We start from the raw sequence: 9196 nt of genomic DNA, 5'->3' as shown, positions 1-9196 counted from the left end.
CTATCTATACTCTACTCTAGACGTACATTTCCTATTGACTTACGAAAAGAATTATACATAACAATCATTATCATTGACTTTTATTTATAGTGTTGACAAAACATTGAGCAAACGACCAAACCAAATAACATGAATAAGTAATAACAACTTGTACCAACAAACATTAACATTCATACATATTCGTAACATTTAGTCAGCCATAACATTTAGTCATCCAAAGCATGTATAATGCATAAGGTGACAATGTATGGTTTAACCTTACTTCATAAGTTAAACCAAGCCAACTATAATAAATAAGAGAAGTTACCAATATTTATCCAAAATGCGGGGAATATAATGAGTCATCATCATTTCAACATCTAACAAAAGCCTACGCAGGTAAAATAACATTAAAACTATAGTTTAACCAATGCATTATAAATTAAGGTTGTTAATAAACTTAGGTTTAAGATATCATATATAAAAAATGACAAACTAACATATAACAATGTGATCTTGGAAATCAATGAGTCTTGGTAATAAAAATTACCAGATGCCATATTGTTTTATTTTGAGGGAATTTATAACTTAAATGTAAAGTGATATATTAAATAATGAAGAGATGAAGATATAATATACATATAATATGTTGCTTCGAGCTGAGAAAGTACTGAAGAATTGTCGGTGTATTTGGTTATGGTGAAGCACTTGTTGTTTGTGGTACTTGGTCATTTAAAAGCGAATTTTTTTCCCAACCAAACCAGTTATTTCAAATGGAACCATGGGTAGAGTATCATCCCAAAGAAAAATTGAAATTAAAAAAAACAGAATTAAGCAGTTAGTTAAATTAAAAATTAGATATTTTAAATTAGATAAAATTATACAGCCATTATCCTATCAACCAAGTCTTTAGCAGTCTTTTTCATCATTAATGTAGCTTCACAATCAAAGACAATTAGAGAAAGAACTCTGGCAAATGGTCTAGTGGTATGGTGTCCACCTTTTAAAGTGGAGGTGGTGGGTTCAAATCCTTGCAAGTGCAAGGTTAGAGGGATTTTAGGTGAAAAAATTTGTTGTTTCAAAAAAAAAAAAAAAAAAAAAAGAAAGAACTCTGGCATTGCCTTGCTGCATTTATGGAATTTTGAACCTGAAAAATCTAACAACTTATTGGTTACTGAAAAAATAGATTACATAGTAACAAACTAATTGTTAGTAGTATACAATCATAAATGCATATAAGTGGCTTTGCGTTACCTGGGAACATTAGACATTTGTTAGATTGCACAGATAGTAGAACATTGGATAATCTATGTTTGTTCCACCTTATCAGATCCATCTACATAGTCACTGAGAACATATATAGTAGCAACCTTCTTGTTACAAGTCGTACAAGCATTATAATGCCACTCCATGTCAAGTAAAATACTTATAATTGTACCGGTAATGATAACAGACTTGACCTCAATTTGAATAAGCTAAGATAATTATTGTTAAATTTTGAAACGAAATATTAAATTAAAAAGGAATGGAATATATTTACCTCAGTTGTTTTTGTTCACTTCTGCTATGCTGTTAAGTGTTAACGACACTTTCATTCATGAAAGCAAGTTAAGCGTCGACATTCTGGAAACAAAAAGAGAGAAGAAAATTATGAACTTGGGGTGATTTTTTAAAGTTTTAGCAAGTATTTGAAAATTGTAAACACAAACCAGAAAACCAACTTATATACTTAAAGTTTTAGCAAGTATTTCTTAAAGTTTTAATACTTAAAACCATATACAAATTAATAAAATTCTTATGGTAGTAGCAAAAACCCTTTGGCTTACCTTAGTAAGTCGAATAAGCTGCCCTGTCATAAACTTTCTAAACGGGCCAAAATCTTGAATTGACCCAAAAAAATCAGCATTGCAAAAAAAAAAAAGTCAACATCACATATCTAACCAGTTTGACCACATTTTTGATTATCCATAATACTCTAAATTACCACATTGCCCTTGGCAACCCCTGATGCAAACCAACTTACCCCTTATACTTTTATGTATTTAATTTACAGTGTAAAGTTATGACACTTTTTTATAGCTAAGAATTCAAGTAAAATTTAACAGAAAAACATTATGTCAAAACTTTTCTTTTGTTTTCCTTTTTCTTTTTTTTTTTATGATGCAAATGAAAGTCAATAAAGATAATACTATTACAACTGTATGGAGTTTAACTTAATGCAACTTTGATAAATCGAAATTGTTTGCAGAAACAAAATATTCAAATTTAAATAAAAACATTCCAAAACCATCTTAAGAATAAACAGGTGTTTAGAGACATTCTTCAATGTCTCTTAAGACATCTTAGAATCTCTTTATGACGGGCTTCTAAAATTACTATTTAAGGAATGCATTATGATATGTGTTGTTTTAATAAACTTAGGTTTACCAGGTCATGTATAGATTACATTAAAAATCCTAACTTTGTTATAGATTACAGTAAACATTATTCAATCTGATTTGTTCATATATAGTATGATAATGTAAATCATAACACTAATCCACTACTAAGAAAATGGATGCTTACCTTAATTGCAGTGTACATAACTTTGGGTTAATCAATTGAATAAAACCAAGTCACACGCATCACTCATTGTTATTCAAATTGGATTTCACCATACGTGACTGATAATAATCTAAAAAACAGAACTGCAAATCTATTATTGTAACTGTAAATAAGAAAATAAGATTATTGCCTTATCTGTAATTGTTGCCGCTCGAAAGCTGATGTGGAAAGCGAATACATCCACCATGAATCGCTACGACTGAATTATTCGGCTTGGAAAAATTAGGGTTTGTCAATAATAGTTGAAAACGACAACATCGACTATCAGTTATTAAGCTATGCAAACCAATATGTGAGGAAAATCGTTGAAGAAGATTTGTGATTAAGAACATCGTATGTATGCGGTTGCCATAGAATTAGGGATTAAAACCGCTATACTTTCTAAGGTGCTGTTTGTTTTTGCAGACATAAACTGTCTGCAAGCTGATTTCATCTGTTTTCATGTCTGCAACTGAAGATGTGGTCTGAAGATCTGCAAGCTGAAAATATAAGACTGTTTGTTTTTATAAGCTGATACTGTCTGCATAACTGTCAAACTTATCTCACAAGATAGAAGTCATTTATTCAAGTTACATCTAGTTTTTAGTCTTTGCTTGCCATGCCGATTTGGTTTTGGTGGGTGGTGGAAGGTGGTGGTGGTGGATGGTGGTAGTGGCGGCGGACGGTGGGTAGTGGCGGTGGATGGTGGTGGTGGACAATGGGTGGTGGTGATGGATGGTTTTGGTTGGTGGTGGACGGTGGTGGTGATGGATGGTGGTGGTGGTGGGTGATGGATGGTGGTGGTGGCGGTGATGGATGGTGGTGGTGGTGATGGATGGTGGTGGTGATGGATGGTGGGTGGTGGACGGTGGTGGTGATGGATGGTGGTGGTGGTGGCGGACGGTGGTGGTGATGGATGGTGGGTGGTGGACGGTGGTGGTGGCGGTTGGTGGGTGGTGGACGGTGGTGGTGGCGGTGATGGATGGTGGTGGTGGTGGCGGTGATGGATGGTGGTGGTGGTGGGTGATGGATGGTGGTGGTGGCGGTGATGGATGGTGGTGGTGGTGGCGGACGGTGGTGGTGATGGATGGTGGGTGGTGGACGGTGGTGGTGATGGATGGTGGGTGGTGGACGGTGGTGGTGGCGGTGGATGGTGGTGGACGGTGGCGGCGGGGTACGGGGGTGGTGGTGGCGGCGTACGGTGGGTGGTGGTGTTGGCGGACGGTGGTAGGAGCAGTGGATGAGAGGGTGGCTGCAAAGGGAGAAGAGTAGGGTTTTTTTGTGAAGATGTTTTAAGCAAGATTTCCTTGCTTTTCTTTTAAGATGAAAGAAGATAACTTCAGATCTGTTTTAAGAAAAAAAACAAACAGTCTTCAAGGGTAATGTCTGCGCGCCTGCAGACATTAGCTCCCTTGAAGATGTTTGAAGAAAAAACAAACACCCCCTAAATCTACGTTCTGTGTTTTGGTTATACTAGATGGCAAAATAACAGGAGGTTAGAATTTAAGGAAGGGCCTATGTTGTGAATAAGACACCAAAGTCAAAGAAAAGCTTGTTTTATTATAATAGTTTTTTTTTAAGTTATTTTTTTTATGTTTTGTTTGATTATCTATTTATGTATAAAAGTATGTTTTTTTTGTTTTAAATTTGATAATTATTTTTAGGTTTAGTTCCATACTTGTAATTAACCTAATTGATACTGGACGAATTCGTGTCAACTACCGAATGAATTCGTATCAATTGGCCAACACAACGTCTGTGTTTTTTTTTCTTAATACGTTAACTTGACGAAATTAGTTTTTGCGTTTAGTTTCGGTACCGTAACAACGTAGCTAATACCACCCGAATTTGCATCGATTCGTCGCTGCCCGTCTTTTACCGACCGGATAAACGTCATTTTAAATATGTTATTTTTTTGTATCGTAGGCTATACGAGTTTCAATACTGTTTTAGGCGTCTATTAGTTTATATATAGGGTAAAATACATGTACCAACACGAACCTAATCGATAGTGGCCAAATTCTTGTCACTTTGATTATAAGTTGTATGTGTCCTGATACTCTTTTGGGTGTTTAGAAACTTAATTTTTATTTAGTCTTGGTGTTGTAACAAACTTTAGTGATACTAATTGAATTCGTGTCCCCGGGTTTACTACCTAGTTTATCATTAAAATAAAATATTGGCAATTGAAAAATAAATGTACAATTTTTGCGTCTCTTTGTAGAGAAGATTTGTTTGTAAAGTTTTAAAACATTTTAGTGTCTTGTTTTATGTGAGCTGTGGTTTACTACTTTACTTATTGTGGACAAACGGCAAACTATGTGATTTTCTCTAGATATGGCCATATGGAAAATACAAGGGTTGGTGAGTGAGATGTTTGAACTTTGAAAAGTCAGAAAACACACATACTCCTTTTGTTCATATATTATTTTCCCTTTAGTTGTTTTCTTCTTAGACTAGTAAAATGGGATGTGTATACTCCAGCTCATCCGGCAATCAGCAATCCAACAAGCAAATGATCCATCCAAATCATCACTTTGACTCTCCCTCCAACCTCAAACATGGTACAATTGCACACAAACATGACATCATGCCCATTCATGTCACCACCAAGGAACCCCGTACAAATTTCAAAACGCTCAGTGAACATGACGAGTCCTTCAAAGGATCAATAGCACCAATGATGTCAAGCCGCCAATTCCAGACATGAAAGATTTTGAAAGCAAGAAAGATAGTCATGGTATTAAAGGAAACACAACGGAAGATATGGAAAACACGGAGCTTCACAAGGTGGCTAGCTTGAATCAATGGCTTCAGGCTAATGGCAATAATAACACACACATGCCTGAATAGAATCCGGTTTGTGTTGAGTTACTAGCACAATAGAAATCATTTATTAAATGCATGCATACATATTTCCTATGTTGTAGTATCGTTAATCGTCGCATACTCTCATTTTCAGATGTATCTCACATGAACATACAATATACTCATCAATGCGTCGTTTTCATGTGTCAAAAGTCCAATCAACATCCACCTGACAAAGGATTAATATCACTCTAAATTTTCAATATGAATGAGAACAAACGTGGCATCACCCGACAATTACAACTTCTTCCCCCTACCTTTTTGAATTATATTGTTCTCGGTTAGATACTCCACAAACTCATCAATCAGATACGGCCACGCACCTTCAGCATCATAATTTGAAAGTCCGGGATCCACGCCCTACAAGGTACAACATTATATACACAACTTTGCTAAAAAATAGTAGCCAAGAAACATAATTTGAGGCGGTGTATCTTACAGTTGCAAACTCAAGTAGCAGAGACCAAGTATCCCGAGAAATGGCTTTGTTATGCTTCGTCTGAAATCAATAAATGTGTCATATTAAATGTCTACAATGATGAATCTGACATTGTAAAATAAGATACCTGTAAGAAATGGCACCAGTGATGAATCAATGGCCACTTCTTTTCGGCATATAACAACTGCCACATCCCTATAGCTGTTTCCAATGCTAAAGACTTTTTACCTTGAAATCATGTAGTTAAATGAGCACTTGTACATTAAATCACCTAAAAACAGCCAAATAGCATCTAACCCCTCATACCAACCAATATTGTACCTTGTTCCAAAACCAAACAAATCCGCACTAAAACTGAACCGCATTGAGCTTATTTGAATGTTTGTTATTGGATTTATGGCCCAAACTCATTATCTTGGGCCAAAAGTTTTAGATCAAAATTCATTCATAAATTGCAAGTAAACAAAAGCATTTGGACAAAAGTTTTGGGGCCAGACTCTATTTTGGAACAATGTTTTCGGGCCCAAACATTTGAAGCCCAAATGTACAACCGAAAGCCAACCAATAACCAATCAGTCTCCTAAAACCAAGAAACCAAAATTTTCGTTTTGGTCCAATTTGAGTCCAAAATTATGTGAATATGCTAAATCCGTACCTTTTCCTTTGCCCAGTCAAATGCAAATATATAAATCTCCTTGAATTTTTCTGCACAAAATAGAAAATCACAATTCACAAATTTGCAAGAGAGCATAAAGTGCTCATAATTTAAACACTTAAATCAATCCATAGTATCATTTAGATTAAAAGATGCAGCAAAAAGATATTTTTAGAGAACAGCAAGTCAAAACTCAAAACTTATTTTTAGAGAACATACGGTTATCACTTAGCTCAGAACGTATATATGGTAATCGCTCACGAAACCTATCCAATGAGTCTATCCTGTCACACAAATTACAAAACAATGTCAGATAACTTTATGACATCAATTCTAGATGCAGAAATAAAAAGATGCTGTTAGTCTGTTACAGCAATAATTACCCGAGAGATTGCAAGCCACCAATAAATTCCTACTTGGAGAATTCACACATGGTAGCAGCTTTCATGTACCATGAGATAACCAACTGAAGTAACAATCAAATATTATGCCAATTAATTTTAAAATGTGTCACAACATAAGAAAGTTCTAAAAATTTCATCTGAAATTAGTATTCATGCTGCCATAGTACATACCATGACAACATCTTGAGAGTCTACCTGCAATATGACAAACAAATAATGTTAACTAAATAATGCCTCGTTAAGACCAGGATTTTAATGTGAATATAGATGAAATGAATGCTGGATTTACCATTAGGTCATTGCAAAGGGTGCTAATACCATCAGCCATAATCATATCAGTATAAGGATCTAAAAGACAAGATAAAGAAACTTAAATCAAGTCGTCTTAACGTTCAGTGAACCGATTGTGAACTGTCCAGCCGGAAGTTCGTTTAATTAATAAACGAGTGAACATGTTAGTTGAACATGAACACATTTCTCGTTCGTTCGTTCATTTATCTTCGTGAATGTTCATTCAAGTCTGTTTATCTTCATCTATCTATTGTTTGAGTACGTATGTTTACATATTCAATTAAATTTCTTAGTAGGCTCATTACAGTTTAATCCAGTTTTAACAAATCTTTAGGTCAGCATAATATGCTCATGTTTTCAATGGTGTGCGCTCAATTATGTTCATTCGTTTATGTTCGTGAACCGCTCATTTAAACTATTAACAAGCGAACATAAATGAACATGAACACGCTCATTTTCTTAATAAACAAGCACGAACAAGAAAAACTCGTTCGCTTAACTGTTCGTGTTTGATCGTTTGTTCGGTTGAAGTTAAATAAGCAAACATGCTATATTCGTCTTCATTCGATTCAATTACAGACCTAATCTCTTGGATCATATCAAGAAGCAAATTTGAGGGCAAAAGGTTAATAAGAGGTTTTAATTGTTAAAACATGCCTTTGTATCTATTGTATAGGTTTTCTGGATGTTTTGAATCTGTGGATGACTGGACTTGAGGTTGACTATAGTATACATCAAATGCTCCTTCAAGATGCCAATCACTGGCCTTCAAAACCTGAAGAGTAACTTTCTCACTGCAATAATAGAAAGAGAAACAAGCTATTAAAATTACGTAATTTGTACAAATAATATCACTGCTATTCAAACGCATGCTAACTGTAAAAGGTCTTAACTAACTAAATGAAAGTCCTAACTAGCTATTAGCTAATAAGAAAGGAGTGTTGCACACTACCCGTAAAAGGAACTTTATGTTTTGCAAACCTGTCCTCGTAAAGCTTAGCATAGATACAATTATGATTGTTATATTGTGTTTTAACTACGGAAATTATTATTAATACAGGTTCGTTTTGACTCGTATCATGTATATATCATCCTTGTTATGTAACCATAAAAAAATGCAATGTTTCCACTATATGATCTGACAAAGTTTGGTATGACGTGGTAATGATTTGCAACTTAGATTATTGGTTTTGTCTTCAATATTGGTAAACAAACAATGTGCGACGTTAACAACATGCATTTCAAATGGTCCACAAACATCCACATTAAGTATGCAATTAATCAGAAGGGACAAATATGTACAACTTTTAGGGAAGAATAATATTTGATGTTTAGCAAGCATACAACTTCCGCAAGAAAACTCAATAGCATCAAAATGCTTGCAATAAGTTACATGAACCATTTTATACAAATAAAAAAGTGACAGAATTCAGCAAGAAATGTATTTTGATCAAGTCATTGGGATATGAAATGACTTCTACAAGCAAACTTATTGGCAACAAACAGGCTTATCACGTGAATGAATTACAAATTTCAAGAGTATTTTCAAAGGGAGGAGGTGTGCAAGCATCTTGACCCTTTTTCTAATGTAGCTAGCCTCACTTAGCAGTATCAACAGTGGCAAAAGATGCAATGTGTTCAATAGAATGATTAGCCATTTATTTTTGTTTCCCGGTGTAACATCCCTTGTTTTTATATTAGGAATAGCATCCAAGGCTAATACTTTGTTTCTTATAAACTCGCACTCATCAATGAGTTTCATCATGTATTGCACTAACTTTTTGTTGCGTTCAATTTATAAAAGGTTCTCAACAATTCCAACTGAACACTTTATAGCCTTAAACTAGCCTGCAATACTATAGTTACATTGAGAATTTGAGATACGTTGCTTCAAGTTGATGGATGAAATGTCCATTACATAGTTACTGCAATTCCTTCCATAGTTTATATTCACAAAGTTAACTTACCACTAAATTA

The 9196-nt window shown here is 34.8% G+C and overlaps 1 protein-coding gene and 1 pseudogene across 1 annotated transcript; both read right to left on the bottom strand.

Moving 5' to 3' along the window:
* Positions 1-5553: 5553 nt before the first annotated feature.
* Positions 5554-6234, bottom strand: LOC143607653 (uncharacterized). The gene is made up of 4 exons (XM_077083024.1): positions 6141-6234; positions 5997-6097; positions 5870-5929; positions 5554-5790 (listed from the first exon to the last, which is right to left on the bottom strand). Exons 1-4 carry the CDS (start codon positions 6232-6234, stop codon positions 5668-5670), a joined length of 378 nt encoding a protein of 125 aa, XP_076939139.1. The 3' UTR covers positions 5554-5667.
* Positions 6235-6503: 269 nt separating this feature from the next.
* Positions 6504-8128, bottom strand: LOC143607654 (uncharacterized; annotated as a pseudogene).
* Between the last annotated feature and the right edge of the window lie 1068 nt (positions 8129-9196).

The sequence above is a fragment of the Bidens hawaiensis genome, unplaced genomic scaffold (assembly GCF_021521415.1).
Source record: "Bidens hawaiensis isolate Kalapana, Puna unplaced genomic scaffold, B.hawaiensis_p1.1 tig00084620_1, whole genome shotgun sequence".
NCBI classification, from domain to species: domain Eukaryota; kingdom Viridiplantae; phylum Streptophyta; class Magnoliopsida; order Asterales; family Asteraceae; genus Bidens; species Bidens hawaiensis.
The sequence above is the reverse complement of the archived record's forward strand: the minus strand, read 5'-3'. Positions and strand labels throughout refer to the sequence as shown.

Excerpts from the sequence above, each read along its gene's own strand:
- LOC143607653 (XM_077083024.1), bottom strand. The coding sequence starts at position 6,234 with ATGCGGTTCAGTTTTAGTGCGGATTTGTTTGGTTTTGGAACAAGGTAC. Across the intron at positions 5,930-5,996 it reads ACTGGTGCCATTTCTTACAG|ACGAAGCATAACAAAGCCAT; the intron begins GTATCTTATTTT and ends TATTGATTTCAG. Across the intron at positions 5,791-5,869 it reads TGCTACTTGAGTTTGCAACT|GGCGTGGATCCCGGACTTTC; the intron begins GTAAGATACACC and ends TGTACCTTGTAG.